At 33.9% G+C, this 16,738-nt stretch overlaps 3 protein-coding genes across 4 annotated transcripts; 1 reads left to right on the forward strand and 2 right to left on the reverse strand.

Moving 5' to 3' along the window:
• Nucleotides 1–5,103: 5,103 nt before the first annotated feature.
• On the reverse strand, nt 5,104–8,774 carry Rlb1. Its single transcript, XM_011298377.1, has 2 exons — nt 8,627–8,774; nt 5,104–6,591 (listed from the first exon to the last, which is right to left on the reverse strand). Exons 1-2 carry the CDS (start codon nt 8,651–8,653, stop codon nt 5,140–5,142), a joined length of 1,479 nt encoding a protein of 492 aa, XP_011296679.1. The 5' UTR covers nt 8,654–8,774; the 3' UTR covers nt 5,104–5,139.
• Nucleotides 8,775–11,092: 2,318 nt separating this feature from the next.
• On the forward strand, nt 11,093–14,121 carry tank (EI24 domain-containing protein tank). 2 transcript variants are annotated; one of them, XM_011298379.1, is made up of 7 exons: nt 11,093–11,444; nt 11,573–11,736; nt 11,945–12,200; nt 12,318–12,661; nt 12,969–13,043; nt 13,124–13,207; nt 14,035–14,121. In XM_011298379.1, the coding sequence occupies exons 1-7, from the start codon at nt 11,430–11,432 to the stop codon at nt 14,048–14,050; spliced, it is 954 nt and encodes a 317-aa protein (XP_011296681.1). In that variant the 5' UTR covers nt 11,093–11,429; the 3' UTR covers nt 14,051–14,121. The 2 variants fall into 2 exon arrangements, with proteins under 2 accessions (XP_011296681.1, XP_011296682.1); XM_011298380.1 differs by lacking the exons at nt 12,969–13,043; nt 13,124–13,207.
• Nucleotides 13,305–15,770, reverse strand: LOC105262679 (transforming growth factor beta regulator 1). Its single transcript, XM_011298378.1, has 5 exons — nt 15,513–15,770; nt 15,190–15,442; nt 14,302–14,578; nt 13,991–14,210; nt 13,305–13,909 (listed from the first exon to the last, which is right to left on the reverse strand). The coding sequence occupies exons 1-5, from the start codon at nt 15,666–15,668 to the stop codon at nt 13,760–13,762; spliced, it is 1,056 nt and encodes a 351-aa protein (XP_011296680.1). The 5' UTR covers nt 15,669–15,770; the 3' UTR covers nt 13,305–13,759.
• Nucleotides 15,771–16,738: the final 968 nt, after the last annotated feature.

The following is a 16,738-nucleotide window of genomic DNA, read 5'->3' on the forward strand; positions in this document are numbered from 1 at the left end:
CCTTGAAGCCACTCTGGTGAATCTTTCATCTCGATTTTTCATGAGTAACTCAGGCTCAGCTCCTTCTCACCTGTCTTACTCTTTCAACAGTCGTGATCCCTACTTTCGCGGTTTACGCTTCTCCGGCCTCTCTCTCCCTATAAATGAGAGGACCCAATGGTACTGCTGCTGTAGAAACGATGGGCCACTCGTGTTTATCCCACAGACGCTATGCCTTCATAGTTTCATTGAGAAATATTCAATATTGTCGAAACTATCACTACACTCTCAACCTGTACTCATCAAAATTTCATTCATTTTCCTTTTTATACTTACTCATCATACTATCTATTGTGTACATAAATAATATATAAATACTGGAGGGCCGAGGGCGAGGGCCAGTTGTAAGTTCTTGAAGGAACGTACAAATGAGCATGTCAACTCGTTTTGTTTTTTTTTCTATTTTGCATATTAATTATCATTACACATATAAAATGTAACTAATTAGCTCAAGGTCTTCCGGCGACCTGTATTTTGTTAATGGAGTTACTGGGAATGGCAATGTGTTTTTTTATTGCCTAAACAGTTAGAGCATTTTTCTGAAGGATTACTTAAAGATACGCTGGTGATAAATTATACTCGAATTTTTAAACAAATATCAAGTGAAATTAAATTGCTGGGGAATCGTTCATTGAGGAATGGCTTAATTTTTTTTATATTTCTAGTATCTAGAGTAATTTGTAGAAAAACTGTAAAAATATTGGAAATTAGAGCAATAACTTCTTGGAATGTTCAACCTATTGACAATTCAGTTATAGCTGATGGTGATGGTGAATCTTCACGATGAACATGAAAATTCAAGCTTTCATTGAAAAATTCAATCCTCTGTAATTTTCGAAATGTATAAAAAATTTAGATACCATTTGTGATTCAAATTAAGTTCACAGTTACATAATTGAAAATTCTATTGGAATTATTGTTCTACGCGATCTCCTCTCGATTGTTGAATTTCATTTATCGTCAATTCATTGCATCTGAAAAAATTGCTTTTGAATCTATGAAATTATCTCAAGACAATTTCAGTTGCAAAATCTCATTAAGAATCACTTGAAGCCATTGACTTGTTTTTTTCCCGAAACGACGAAAGTCGAACTCGAAGTCATGGTGTCGTGGTGTCACTCGATCCGGAAGTGAGTAGCCCCACGGATCGTTAAATAGAAATGATTCAATTTCCTGTCCTTTCAAATTTCTAACTTATTCCAAATTCAATAGTTTCCGCAACATTTGTCTCTTTTATTGTAGTTTTTCTTCGATTTTCTCTATTTTCAACTATTATACGAATGACTTGACTTCTGCTAGCAAGCAAAACCTCCAACTATAATTTTCTTTATTTCAGAAATATTCAGATATTAATTTAATTCCGTAGTGGAAATCGAGATAATGCAAACATTTCCTCAGCAATTCCAGCCTCTCTGCAATTTCTACGCGGATCATAAATTATGCATGCGCAGACAAATTAGTCTCGAAATTTACTTGAACGATTATTAATCTTGGGAACAGGATAGTAACAATTACAATTTTTTACATACAAGTTCGACAAAAATATAATCATTCTTGCAGAAAATGAGAATTTTTCACCTATTGCATTTTTAACTCTAATGTCGGGATAAAAAAAACTGACAGTACTAATACTAAACACCAGAATAAATTTTATTATAAATTTATGGACGTACATAATTATTTAAAACCACAACTTGTTCATAAAGAATGCTCTAAAAAGTCTAAAATTCAGAAAAACCTATAGTACATTTCATGCCCGAGCTTTGGAAAACGGATGATCCTCTACTTCATGCACCATTGCGTTCCGAGCCGAAGGCGAAGACGGCCAGGACCTGGGGAAGACTGATAAATTTTTTCACGGAGAGACGTGAACAGTTTTTTTCCAGCCGAAAAAACCATTACCAGTTTCGTTACTCGTGTAATAATTGAATTTTCTCTGTGACTATCGACAACCAAAATCAATGGAATTGAACAATACAAATAGTACCAATAATTTTATTAATTGGTGCAAAATGAATCATGATAAAATCATTCCACGCGATTCCCAAGTGCAGATAAAAAAATTGATGAATGAATGAATTTTTAAATTCCTTTTTGTTGATTATTTATAATGAACTTATTGATTCTTATAGCAGAGTGCTACTAATGAGAGTCAATACTTCGATTCCTGTATATCTGAATAATAACATTAATGGTAATATATAAAGTGGATGACCGGAGATGCAGCAGGAAAATGTCCGTTACTTCTTCGGATCTTTTCTTGATGTTTGCATTCCCCGAGATCCGGAGCGCTTTGAGCATCTCACGTGACAAGTGAGTCGCGACATTTGCCATTTCCGGAACTCGTTACTTCTAGAGTAAAGAAAAAAAGAGCGCAAAGAAATTCTCGTGGAAATGAAGAAATATCTCGAACTATCTCACGTGGCATTCAAATATTGCCCTTCCTGTTGCGCTGAATCTTTATAGATTTGTTCATGTTCCGGTACAATAGTTTCTAGCGAGTTTCGAAGATATACTCACCGGAGTAAAAGAAATTGTTCTGATAAATTACCTTTCTTCTGCCAGCTCAATTTATTCACGCAAAGTCTATGTTTAGGTAAATGTATTCTTCAATTTTTAACGGAATTTATTACAACAAAAATATGAAAACTGCAATTCCTTGCAAAAAAAAACTATCGGCAGAGGTCAAAGTTTTGGAAAATTTATATTGAGTGTGCGGGTTTTCAGAATAAATTTAAATGATTAACGATAAGCATTTATTTTGAGGAATGATCAAATTCTTATCGTTGATAATTTAGGTGGGGAAAGCTATTGTTTTTCGGCGTGTATTCGGCGTAATGTGGATCACTGGGGTGCAACGTTAGCAGTTTGTACCCCGACGACGACAACGGCCTTCACGCCCACCTGAGACACCACCCAATGCCTATCCAGCTGTGCAACGAAGATGATGAGACTAGCTGATGCAATCAAATCCGCGATCAAACAAAAACTCGTTGCAAGAATTCGTTGCCGACGAGCCATTCGGTAATTCAATGATACTTTGAGTTACCTTTTTTCACCTTATATTCGCCTGATACCGTCGGCACCAAACGAAGTCTTTCATTATTTGATAAATCATTTATTTATCAAAAGAGTTGACTTTTTATGGAAGATATCTATTTCTACTATTTATCCGCATGTGATCTATCCTTATATTTGAACTCACACTATTAACCAAGTTTTTAATTCTCCTGAGAGGACAAATTCAATGAAAAATTTCTATTTATTCTTCCGAGTTCTCAGTGATTGCCGTACCTTAGCTTGTTAAAGAAATAAAAACCATTCCCGAAAAATGAGTTGACATTTCCGCAAACGTGGGACCAAGTGTCCTTTCGTAAAAATTACTGGACTAACTTGAATTTTTACTTCAGCTCGACATAATCTTCACTTGACCGAAACATTATATGAAAGTAACTTAAAAAGTCAGATTAACTCCATATTTTTTTTACGAAATGAAATTACGTCCTGCGTTTACGGAACTGCCACGCAATTTGTCGTGAATTTTTTTTCTCTGTGAAATATTAATGATTGTGAGGACTTGTTCTTTGTGATTTGAATGTGATTAAAGTTGCTGTAGATAATAAGAGGTTTGATAAGAGTTTTTTCCAGATTTCCTCTGAATTCTATACTAATATCTGCCGATTCACTGAATTGTATGATCTGATAAAATTTGTTTTAGCTATACATTCCCACATTAGTTGAGAATCTATGAGTAAACTTGTGTATCTCTATACTTTTCAGATTTGTTTCTCATTATTACGCAATTAAAGATCTCGTGCATGATCCATCAGCTGTAAATACAAATTTCCTCTTGGCATTATATTACAATAAGTCATATATTTGAACGTTAATTTCTCTATCGGCGTTTCTATATCAGTCCTATTACTATTCCATCATTACTATTTTTTTTAAGTTTTGTTTGACATCAAAGCTATTATTTTTTTAGTCATCGAAATTTTCGAAAAAAAAAGTTTCAAAATTTTTATCATGCTTTCTTTGAAAAATCTATCTACAGCTTTCAAAACAATATGATTTAATAATATGGCTTACTGTATTTAACGCGACATAAAATAGTTGAGTGTTTTTCTATTTTCACGATTAATGTTTTACTGTGTTCTTTAAATCGGTGCAATTTTTTTGGAATTATTACAACTATCCCGAATAAATTTTACTTCGATGACTAAAAAAATAATAACTTCGGTTTTAAACGGACTAATATAGTAATCTTCCATTTGGTAAATTCAATGATAGCTAACCACCGAAGCATCAGTTTCAATTTTTTGCCTTATTAGCCGATGAGTGTGCGGTGTAAAGCGCAATATTATCAGCCAATCCAGCAATTGAAATGCTGAATGGGATCCGGTTGAAAAGCGAAGTAATGTATACATTCAAAAGAACAGGAGAAAGGACTGACCCCTAAGCGACTGCAGCAATATTGATTTTGTTGGACATGAGAGACTCACCTCTGACCTGAATTTATCTGTTGACGAGATATGAAAGTAGATTTTTTGATAGGTAAACTGGCATATGAAAGCTAGGTAATTTATGAATGACTCTCGTAATCTAGGCAGGCTCAAATGCTTTTGTGCTATCTATTCAAACCCAAAACCACTGCCTTTCTTTTTCTCGTTTGAGACCTGAATTTAATTAATTATTAGAGAATCAGCTAGAGCTAATATTTTTATCTAATATATTAACTCCAGCTGGTTCCACTAGCTAATAATATATTTTTATACACTACATATACTTTTCTGGATAAGTTATGCACTGATATACTATAATGTTAAATGAAGAGGAAAGGAATGGCAACCAAATGGAAAAACCCGATAGAATACACATGGAAAATGAACTACTGTTTTCCTATATCTAGCAATAATTATCGTCTTTGTTTAGTGCATTTAGCTGCTGGAGAGATTGAACCACTCGGACCTTATAAAATGATAATGTAAATGAACACATCATTAAGAAAGATATAAAAAAATGAATGAGCATAGGAATTAATATTAAAGTCATTCTATTAACTCGTCCAATCAAATAGAATTTATTCTAAGTAAAAGTTCTTCAATCATCATTGAACACAATTTTTTTGCCCTGAAATCCTTGTTTCAGGATTTCTTGCTGTTTCTTCCTGGCAATCCAAGATGGATGCAAACTTTCTCCATTATTCACTTTCGTCAGGGTGGATTTATCCTTTGCATTATCGAATTTATCATTCATCTTAGATCCCATCCTTCGTTTATCCTTCCAGGACATCTCGTCCGTACGACCATCCTTACTCCTTTCGAAGGTATTTTGTCGGACATGATGATCTTTTTTGAAGTTCAATGTTCTTCCATCGTGCCTAGATGAATGGACACGGTTATTTGTCTTATGTCTTGGTGAATTATATTTCATGTCTTCATCTTGTGGAGTTTCTGCAGCTACACGAGGAACAACAACTGATTTGTAAACCTCTCCACATGTGGCAGAGATGAAGAAAGAATCCTCTACTTTCTCCAATTCAATTTTTTGTACGTGAGGTATAGTCGGAGCTTCTGATGTGGCGATTACTTCAAGTGAATCATCGATTTCGATACGTTTTACCAAAGTAAGTTCACTCACACATTTTATTTCTCGAGGATTTTTTGAACTTTCTGTAGTTTGAGAAACTGATTTTCTCTTGCAAGAATTTGTGGAGTTCATTTGCTTGCATTCCTTAGGAGCTTCTTCAGCTGGTGGGTGGGATATTGAAGGTTGTACTTCTCGATTTCCCTCTTCAATATTTGATTTGATCAAATTTTTGTCGGGATATGGAGGCTGTTTTTGCTCCGGATGTTTCGAATTTTTGGATTTTTTTGATGCTAAGTTATTCTTTTGATTGAAAAATTCTGATTCTATCGATTCGATTCCATTTGCCATAAACTCAGAACTTTCTTTCTTACTTCGTAGGCCGGATTTTGATAGTTCGTCAGAGTTTTTATCATTATAATTTTCAGAATGCTCAGTCGATTCCGAGATCACAGATTCGTCCTCAGATTCTCCATTACTATGAGGCATTGTGTTTTCTTGCTCATAATTATCGTCGCGGCTTGATTCAATTAGATCTTTTCCTTCTGAATTCACAGGTTCACAAGAGGAAATTCGTTTTCCCAACAATTCCGTCCAACTGGAAGTGGTTAATTGTTTTTTTCCCAATTTGTAATGTGGAAATTTCTCCCTGAATTTATCAACTGCCGATTTCAAAGCCTTATGGTATGCTAGTTTTGTCATTACTCGAATCTTTCTATTGACTGTTGGATCACTCAGGACTTCCGTAAGACTCCTCGTATTCAAAATGGCATATTTTGCGATATCATCGTCCTTCAGTTTCTTGATTGCCTTTATTTCTCTTATAAATTTTTCATATTTTTTCTTGCACTTTCGAAGCGTCTTTTCATCCCCAAATGTTCTATTTTTTAGGAGTTTTGTTTGTTTTGTAATTTTCCAGATGGTTCCGATACGTGCCTTGCGAACAGTTGCTCTCATACGAATAATCTGAAAAAAAAACATCAACACATGGTGAGCGCTCTAAATTTTATTTAATTATGATATTACCCCTCAAAATATTATAATGTAAATAAATTATGATGACCAACGATGTGGGAGGCATGTTTCGATGCAGAAAAATAACGCAAAAAAATGGATGTCATAAGAAAGGAGCTGGTATCGAATGTGACACAGAATATAGTACCTATACGGATCATGGTTGTATGGAATGCACATCACCCTGGTCACAGCCGTGCGATTTATCGGGATTTACCACCTAATAAATCCTCCCAGACAAGAATTCATAGAATTCGAACTTGGAATTTCACGACAAATCGTGGTGGATTGGTCCAACTTTGTTAGAGAATTTATTATCGATTAGTGCAAAAACCACACCACCACGTTGGGAGGACCTAATAAAATAGTGGAAATCGATGAAACCAAAGTTGGCCATAAGAAGTATAACCGAGGGCGCAGTATTGAAGGGCAATGAGGGTTCGGTGCGTATGAGAGGGAATCTGAATCCATTCTCATTACCACAATAAAAGATAGAACGGTAGGATCACTTATGGCAACCATCAAAAAAGTGAAAAAAAAAGAAAAAAGTGAAAGTGAAAGATGAGTGGAGATCATATGCCTGACTGAATGACGAAGGGTACCAACAATCCATCATAAACCATCCAATCAATTTTGTGGGTCCGGTTACTAACACCCATACACAAAACATTGAAAGAACATGAAAACACCTGAAACGCCAGCTTCAGAGGTAGGGCACGATGGAAAAGCGCTACCATGGATATCTGTGTGATTTCATGTTTAAGATCGTCTCCCGATATAGGTATGAGCTATTCAATTATAATTCATAATTATAAACTTAATTATAGAATTTGCTGTAAGAAGGACAGCGGTGCGTCCATGCTTGTACCGAGTGCCAACGTCAACCATTCCCACAGGTGATCGATTGCCTCCGACGGTGAATGGTATTGCTGTTGAGTGAGTAAACAATAATATAACTCTTTGTGTTATCCTGGTCTTTAAATGTATCAACATGTATTGTCATGGGACCGAAAACTGGTGCATCCTCGCCCTAGGTAATGCAAACAGCAGTATATAAATTCCAATGTATAGAGAAAACTATTTGTCTCCCTAACATACGGATATCAGATTCGTGATCAGGAGGTGAAAAACTACCGATTAGGATGTAACTCAGTATAAAGTTCCGAGGGAGGGGGAGTGATAGACATTTTCCACCCTTACTTTGATGAGACGTTTCAGCTCGGTTGATCGAGTAGTTGCTGATATATATCAACTTTTGTAAATTTCGTTTCTCCGGAATATCTCAAAAAATACTGCGATTTCATTTTTTTTTTAAAATATTCGTTTCAGTGTATAGGTCCTATCGATATCAATCGAAATATCTACATCTGTTCTCATAGAATTTCGTGAGATCGTCGTTTTCAGGCTTTATCATCATAAAAGTTGTGGGCACGATAAATCAATAAAAAATAGAGATAGCGACTTGCAATTTTGTACACTTGTAGTTCTCAAAATATTACAGGTCGGTATTGTGAATGGGTGCAATCGATCAAGTGATTCCAGAGATATTACACCTTTTGCATGAATGGTTTCCTTGAATATCTCCGGAACCACTCAACGGATTTTTTCCTTGTTCTTGTAATCTTTCGAAAAAATGAGTGTTTTTTTAAAAATATTTTTAGCTGCTATATTCTTGAAACAACAGGTCTTTTTAGTTGCAATATTTTTTGTTGTGATTTTTGAAGGTAATATTTTGAATGGTGTTATTTTGATAAGTTACGAATCACCTGAATATGCAACCAATAAAATGGTAGAAGTAGACTCAATGATACAGATAAATTATAAAGATAGACACAGGTTACATTTCTTTCTCCAGCCCGCTTGAATATGAACTTGTTACAATCTTTTATATAATGATTGTTGATGATTTAAACACTGTTAAATGACTCTATAACCTTCAATTTCCTTTCCACTAAAATTTTGAGAGAATTCATGGGACTACACTTACTTCGTTATTGGCAGCAACGTGACTCATTTTTACTGAACAATTTATCCTTATTTCAGCCTCTTTGTATTGTTATTGAAATTTAACAAATATATATCTTGCACATGTTGCATTACCCACCGATCACATTTCTTTGGAAATCACTCGTAAGTTTTCACATAGTAAAATCCAAGTAAGTGCCATCTATTCGAAGCTCCAAAAACTCGAAATCAGCCCAGTGGCCATGCAATATTACCATAGGAGTAAAATTTTCAATCCAATTACCAGTCTCTGCAGTCTTTACCGGCTGATGTTCTTTCCTTGTATAAAAAATTAATATTTTTAACATTGCTGCTATATTCACCTTGTGCCGAAAGGTGCCTTTTCGTTTACTCGTAAATAAAAAGTAAACGGAAGAACGTTTCGTAATCTTCTAGTAATCGAAAAGAGCACAGTTCGGCACTCGCTGAGCGTAAAATCACTGTCAAAATAGTATTTTTCACGCCCAGGACGGAAAAAGTGAATCCCTTTTTTGCGTGGCTATGATGCTATTTTATGGCAGTGTAGCCGAAAACGCATTTTATCTAGGCGAAGCGAGGGTAGAAACACGTTTATTATCATTTTTACATTTTTACGTTTTACATTTTTAATTCAATCAATTTTGTGTCCTGAATATATAATTGCAGGACCACTGGAACATGATATTGTAGATTTTGTTCCTCACCTCTGAAATTGAACAGGCTTTTCTTAGCTTTTATTTGTAAGGTCAGCTTTTAAAATAAATAAAAATGTCATAGGAAGGGAAATTTCAAATTCTCAATTTTTGACTCATTTCTTCGGTTTTTTTCTTCAACGACATTTCTCTTCAAATTGATTTCAGCGGAGGAGGCCTACTCTTTATTATTCATTAATAGTGGTCGGGAGCACGACTTGCTCTCCAAGCCGCCCAGCCCTGTCTAAAACGCATAACCATATAAAATCGTTTGTAATTCGTCAGCAGGTCATTGTACATCCTTTTTTGATGTTGAACAGCTAATGAATCTTTTGATGGAACTTGGAGTAGTCTATCTTATTGGTGGAATGATATTTCAACTCAAGCACGAAGGAATTTAGGAATTCAATCCACTGAAATTCCCAGAAGAACTCATAAACATAATTCTTCTCCTCAAGGAAGTGATATCTCGTTTCATGGTTCTGACTCGGAAGGCGAAAAAGGAGAATCTTGGTTTCGATTAGTGTTAACGCAGGAGCAGTAGGAGAGGATTGTAATGATACGGAGAGAAAAATGATGAATCATACACTGCATGCAAAAGTGTGGGCAAATGAAATTGCTGATGAGTTCTATACTCAATATGGATTACCTTGTGTTTACTTTTCCTGTAGGGGCGAAATCAACACTTCACTAAGAAAGAAACATTACTCGAAGAGTGAAGGAAAACGTAGATTAGAAATGTATCGTAATTCTTTACATGGCTACCTTGACAAGGAGCCGACCTCATTATTCATGTCAAAACACAAAATACATTTCGTGAAGTCCATGGTAATGCCTGTCGATATCTGAATGGTGAAAAAAGGCAAGAATTTGGTAATAAAATTCATGTTGAAGGTGCGTCATATATGTCAACATATATGAGAGCGATTGAAGGGAGAGAATATGGGGAGAGGTGAAATTCAAGACCCCACTTTCCCCGAAGCTAATGTTCTCCGTCATACACAATACGAACATGTCAAGTCCGGACATAGGTCATACATAGGTATACAAAAAACAAACGATGATTTGATTAAAAGAAAATTATGAATTACAATTTGAAAAACCCTTCATGGGATCCATAAACACCATTGGATATAATCCACTTAAAGTTTTCTATGGATTGCCGTTGCAAAGGACTCTTTATGAAGACTATACAAAAATTATGGCAAGCATTGGGTCTCGCCAATCCCCACTACTTGCACAAAATAATAGGACCCCTTTTTCGTGGTCATTAGCCTAATTGGGGTTGAGAGCTCGGTGAGCTCCGAGAGTCCCCATATCTGATGCTATAATTTTTACAACAGTGCTCTGCCGGGGAGAGAAAACGAGGGTTATCACAAATTCTGGTATGAGGAAATTTCATTATTAGAGGCGAAATTTTTGCCCTTAAACAATAAATTTAAGTAAATTGGATTCCACAAACTATTTCCAATCGATAAAAAAAAAATAAATAAAACAATGGAATTTTAAATAATTTGTCGGCCACTTTCATGTAATATGTTGATTAATTAGTTACAAAAGATTCATTAACTCTTGGAGATAGAAAAAGGATGTACAATGACCTGCTCATAAATTATAAATGATTTTATATGATTATTTGTTTAAGAGTAGGATTTTATCGGTTAATAGGATAGTGCTATGAAAGCAGTATTCGTTTGAAAAACCGACGGAATAAACGTACTGCGCCATCTTGAGGAGGAAAAATAATAAGAATTTCAAGGTATCCTAAACGCGACTGATTTCTGTCCGCATTAGCAGTTAGTTTAGTGCAATGAAAACAGAAACTGTCCTTAACTTAATGGCACCCCTGAGATGAATTAAAAATAAACATTTCCCAGATAACTCCGTCTCCAAATTCTCGTAAATCGACTCAAGCGATATCTCCATAAAATTTTACCTAGTAAACTGTTAATTTCATCTTACTATCAAAAGACTAATATGTGTATGTTGAAAATAAAGTAAAGTGAACACATGAACGTAAAATAATAAAGATGATTCACTCACGAGTATTGAAATTCATTCATTATAAACATCTGTAATAAATTAAAGTTCAAGGACAAATATTTACTATCAATAATGGATAATGTAACAGTGAGTTTGAATATTATTTGCTCTTTAATGAATTCACTTATAACCTCAATTACTACGAATAAGCATATTAATAATTGGTTGATAAGTATTTGAAAAAAACGAAATATCACATAATGGATCTTTCACAGGGAATATTAAGAGCCATCTGCACTGGTTTCACAGATAGCCTTAAGGGTGCTATGGTACTTTTTTACATGGATAAACGTATTAATGAAAGACTTCGAGCATCGCCAAGTGGAATCGATAGAAGAAGTACTAATTCTAGTCCAAAAGTAGCATTGAAAGGACAAAGGTAAGATAACAGAGGTACTTATCTATACTATAATCATCTACGAAAGACGAGATAATTATTTATCGCTGAACTTCAAAAGATTGAAACGAATACTAACTAAATTGTTCAAATTGCCATTTAAAGAAGGAATTTTCTTATTTCAATAAACTAATGAAATAATAATTATTATTTTCTTCGTGAAATGAAAATAATTTTTTTTATTTTTCAGAGAATCGAAGATATTGAAGAGGACAATTCAATGCTGCGCTTTGAATGGCGGGGTTTTCTGGGCTAGCATTCTTATTTTCGAGTGTGGATTATTGCCACTTTTGAAACATTTTTTAACGATCATTTTTGGACATTCACCCGGTATGGGTATGACGGTGTGGTCATGGACACAGCCATTTTTATCGCTGACGTTTGGTACTGTCTGGGTTCTACCACTTTTTTTATTGAGTAGAATAGTTAACAGCTTATGGTTTCAGGTATGCATAGTAATGAACTACATAACACTTATTAATAAAACTTGTTAAAAAGAAGTATTCCTCATGAAAAACGAAAAAAAATATGTATGAAATAATAACAGGTTTATATGTTGTTAGGATATAGCTGACAGTGCATACAGATACAGACAAGGAAGACCTCTTTTGCTATCGAGTGTTAGCAAATTAATAGCTGATACACTCTTCAGTATTCTCGTTCAGGCTTTATTCCTTGGTCAGGGTATGCTCGTATCGAGGATACCATTGCCACCAATTGGCGATCTGCTTGCGTTAATACACATGTGTCTGTTGTATGCGCTCTATGCATTCGAATATAAGTGGTTTAATATGGGATGGGAGCTACATAGACGTCTAACATTCATCGAAGCTAATTGGCCGTATTTCGTTGGATTTGGCCTACCATTAGCTCTTTTAACACAGCTACCAAATTCTCATGTTATAAGGTGAGGTAATATCATATACAAATTTGATTCAGCTAGTAAATAATTTTTGGAGGAACATCTCTCATTTCAAGAGAGACACACACTTTATTGTAACTAACTATTGTGTCTCCCATTCAACATCACAAAAAAGCCCCCAAGAAAAATTCGCGAAAAGTTGCAATGTCTCTTAGATTCAGAAATATCCATTGAAAACTCAACTGAGAAGTAAGTCGTCTTAACATCCTATATCTCTTTGCTGTTCATTTCATTTGACTCGCTAATCCACGTGAATAATTTGTCAGTTTTTAATGTTTTTTTAATGTTTCAGTGGTTGCGTATTTTCTATTTTATTTCCACTATTTATTGTTAGTGGAAATGAGGCTCAACCAGTAACGGGAACTTGGTAAACATTTAATAGCCATTTTCTTCAGAAATCCAATGATTTTCTATTGTCTAATGTGTAATGTTATTTTTAAATTACAGTGACTTCCCACTAAAATTATTTTCTCCTGTTATTGCCATTGCCAATACCCTCTTCAATAAAACAATCGGGCCAGTACAGCATCGGTAATAATAACGGACATTACGCTGCGCAATTAAATATTATAATTTGTAAGATAAAAAAAATATATCAGTGGAAAATTTTCAATGAACCAACTGGCAATAATAATGATTGCACGTATCGCTCCTTTTTATTTTATAAACCATTAATAGCAAATTATATGTAAGATGTGAAGGATAATATTACTGCTGTAATGATCAATATCACGACAGTCAACTAGTCCATCAATTCAACAACAAAGATCAATTGTAATTTCATAAGGAAGAGTTGTTCTTCACATTTAACAAATCGTCTGTCAGTAATGCATAATTGTTGGATAATTGTTCTGGTAAATTCCATTGAATTAATCAAATGCAAAGGTGTAGAAAAATGTAAATAACAATGTGTACCCTAGGTTTAATTTTTTTTTTACGTAAGTAAGTAATGCTTTTTACAAAATTATACGTTGATGAGAGGAAAACAATCACGTGGTCATTCTTCCTTTAATTCTAATGCCAGCCTACTTAAATTTTCAATGCTAATAGCATATTATTAATCGTTATGAGATTGAAAATTATCTACACATCATGTTCACAAGGTTCTTCTTTAACTCCATAATCAGAGACGAATACAAAAGTTTGGTGTAATGTAGCAAAATTAATTCCGGGATCCAGTTCTTCTTCAGTTAAGACAGTCACTCCATTCTCATTGGATTGGTTCTTGCTCACCTTTTTAATGAAAAAAAAAAACATTTAAAATATGGTAAAAATGACGATATATATATGTATATAAAAAAAAGACTAAATTACTTCAAAACGTTGGGGTTTATAATGAGCCAGTCTTCTCGTTCCAGGCGAATTCTGGATTAAATTCTGAATGGTTGGCTGAGAAATACCGAAGAAATGTCCACCTTTCGGCAGTATATTACAGAGTATTGGAGATATTGCCAATAATAATTTGCCGTGACACTCATCAGGACTTGCTCCCATCAATGGTTGATCTAAATCAGTGTCTGAGACTATCTCAAACCTAGAAATGAATTTGCATTTGCTAATCATATTCTTGATGATAATATTTTAGTTGGAATTCAATCTATGAAAATTTAAGTTTTATACTTTACCTCGGATGTAAACCACCATCTAATATTTTACAGGTGTACAAAGTCTTAGTTCGTGGATTTTTCAGACTGGCATAGACCCTTGTACTGCAAAAACCCACTGGATAAATGTGATCTTCAGTGTGATAGGCAACTCTGTCCGTTATTACTTCTCCGAGTGAATAAACACTCAAATCACCGAGAGAAATTGGAAAACGTGGTTTTCCATGAACATCAAGAGGTATCAGCTGAACTAATTTTTTTGCTGTTTTTCCACACCGCTTTACCTTTGGCTTTGTCTCTTGCAAATCGAAAGGATCGAATATAAATATCGGGGGTATTGGGACAAAATAGAATGCCCACATTTTCACTGTTATTGTTATTGCCGATGTCTTCGTATTTTTCATTGTTTTTAAATAAAATTGACGTGAAAAAATATACCATTTTTGAGTTTTATAATTATTATTCAATACCTCACGAAGTGCGTCACCGCACAAGAATTTTCCTCCGTTTTCAGTAAACTTTGATAGACATTCACAAAACTTTAGCAGAATTTCGGAAAAATACACCCACGACTAAAAATTTATGAGTCATTGAATAATAATAAAACCTAAAAACGGTATATTTTTTCACTTCAATATGATTCAGGGTTTCTATAAAATTTCCAAAAAAAAAATCCAAAGTTGACGAAATAGTAATATTTTGTTCAAACCAGAGAAATACCAATTGGAACCATTAGTAACTGAAGCATGTTTTAACGCGGTAATTAAGATAATAGATAATTCATATACAATGACAGATGATTGAGAATATCCATTAGTAATTTAGGTGATTAACAATTTTACTCGGGCCTCCCTTAGCTGGTTGGGAAATTCCTTAATTTTCCTACTAGAAAATAACATTTTCGCTTACCAATATTTATACCACTGTGGCTGTTCAAATTATCACTGGGAGATTTTTTTCTACTCGTTCTTTTTGCGACCACCTCGCCACTAATATTCGAATAATTGATGTGATTATTGAAATTCAATTGAGATCTGGATGCAGATAGTTCAGTTTCTCCCTGAAGTTGACACAATTTTCGCAGTAAAAATAAACGTTCTTCATTCACTACAACGAGATTCTCCTGCATATCAGATACTTGATCGCAAAGTGCTGCATTCTCCTGCAATTTATCCATTAAAACCAAACTATCCGTAAACCCTTTGGTTTTATTATGCAAATTAGATACTTACAAACACAAGATTTTTCACTATTCTCTTGAGTGTTCTGTATTTTTTCTTGTATTTCAAATTCTCATGAAGCTCTACATGTTTGTGATAATTATTGCAATAACGTTCATATGAATGTGACATTTTCACTAATTTTCTGTTTAATCTGATTCGGTTCATTCGTTAATTCTTGTCCTCCTTTTATTTATTATTCATCTCCAAAGTCACCCATTTACTTATCACATATTTTGGCTTTTCTCTTTTTTAGAGGTTATGGCTTTTTGGATCTTTCGCTCTCGCTCGGTTGATAACTAGAAAAATTACAAAAATTCCTTGTTTTCTTGCCGAGATAAATTACCGTCATATATATGCATATATATATACCATCTTATTAATTAATGATATTTAAATGATAAATAATTTATATTTTTATTACTTTATTACACCAATACCCAATAGAGAAGTTCTACCAAAAACATACAATCGTAATATGGTCACAATATTATTCATCTCGTCCAATTGTTTAAATGTTGTAACAAGCGAGGGAAAAAACGGTAAAACCGTTGTCTGTGCTTAATTGTCAATGATTTATTTATTCAGATGTTATGGATATTTTGAAATACAGAAGTACAGTTAATCACAACAACTAAATCTGTTGTTTATTTTATTAAATCGTACAAGACTCCCTACTGAAAACTATACCTTCAAATTAAATCATATGTTTCATATGATTATAATGATTATTACATTATTCACGTGACTAGATAAATATTAGAAAAAAGAGAGATAATGTTAATAAGAGATATCAACGTTGAAAGTGTTGATTGAATGCGATGTAACGATTTTTATTATTTATTCCTTTCTCAAACAATGCATTTGTATAACGTCTATTCTATTATTAATTTTCAATTTAAATAAAATACAAAATGCATCGACAATATCCAATTGTTGAAATGAGTCTTCCGTGCACTGCAATTTAAATAAGTGAGTAATTCTATGTATTTCCACATAATTTAATTATTCTGTCTTCACAATCCTTCAATTATGCATTTGGAATAAGGACTATTGAGTATATATGGTATATATCTTTCTATTCGATGCATTGCTGTATAATATAAGTTTTGATTCATGAGTGAGCGAATAGGGTTCCAACCATTTCAATTTCAAATTTATGTAAATAATTAATTAATTAATTATTGTATTTCCTTATTTTCCACGTTTTCGATCAATATATCAAAATTTAAGAGAAA

The sequence above is a fragment of the Fopius arisanus genome, unplaced genomic scaffold (assembly GCF_000806365.1).
Source record: "Fopius arisanus strain USDA-PBARC FA_bdor unplaced genomic scaffold, ASM80636v1 scaffold00010, whole genome shotgun sequence".
Taxonomy (NCBI): domain Eukaryota; kingdom Metazoa; phylum Arthropoda; class Insecta; order Hymenoptera; family Braconidae; genus Fopius; species Fopius arisanus.

Coding starts and splice junctions, on each gene's coding strand:
- LOC105262679 (XM_011298378.1), bottom strand. CDS start 15,668: ATGAACCGAATCAGATTAAACAGAAAATTAGTGAAAATGTCACATTCA. Junction 15,443..15,512: donor TAGTGAAAAATCTTGTGTTT/GTAAGTATCTAA, acceptor GATAAATTGCAG/GAGAATGCAGCACTTTGCGA. Junction 14,211..14,301: donor GATGGTGGTTTACATCCGAG/GTAAAGTATAAA, acceptor ATTCATTTCTAG/GTTTGAGATAGTCTCAGACA.
- Rlb1 (XM_011298377.1), bottom strand. CDS start 8,653: ATGAGTCACGTTGCTGCCAATAACGAA. Junction 6,592..8,626: donor ACGTTGCTGCCAATAACGAA/GTAAGTGTAGTC, acceptor TTTTTTTTTCAG/ATTATTCGTATGAGAGCAAC.
- tank (XM_011298379.1), top strand. Junction 12,201..12,317: donor TTAACAGCTTATGGTTTCAG/GTATGCATAGTA, acceptor ATATGTTGTTAG/GATATAGCTGACAGTGCATA. Junction 12,662..12,968: donor CCAAATTCTCATGTTATAAG/GTGAGGTAATAT, acceptor TTAATGTTTCAG/TGGTTGCGTATTTTCTATTT.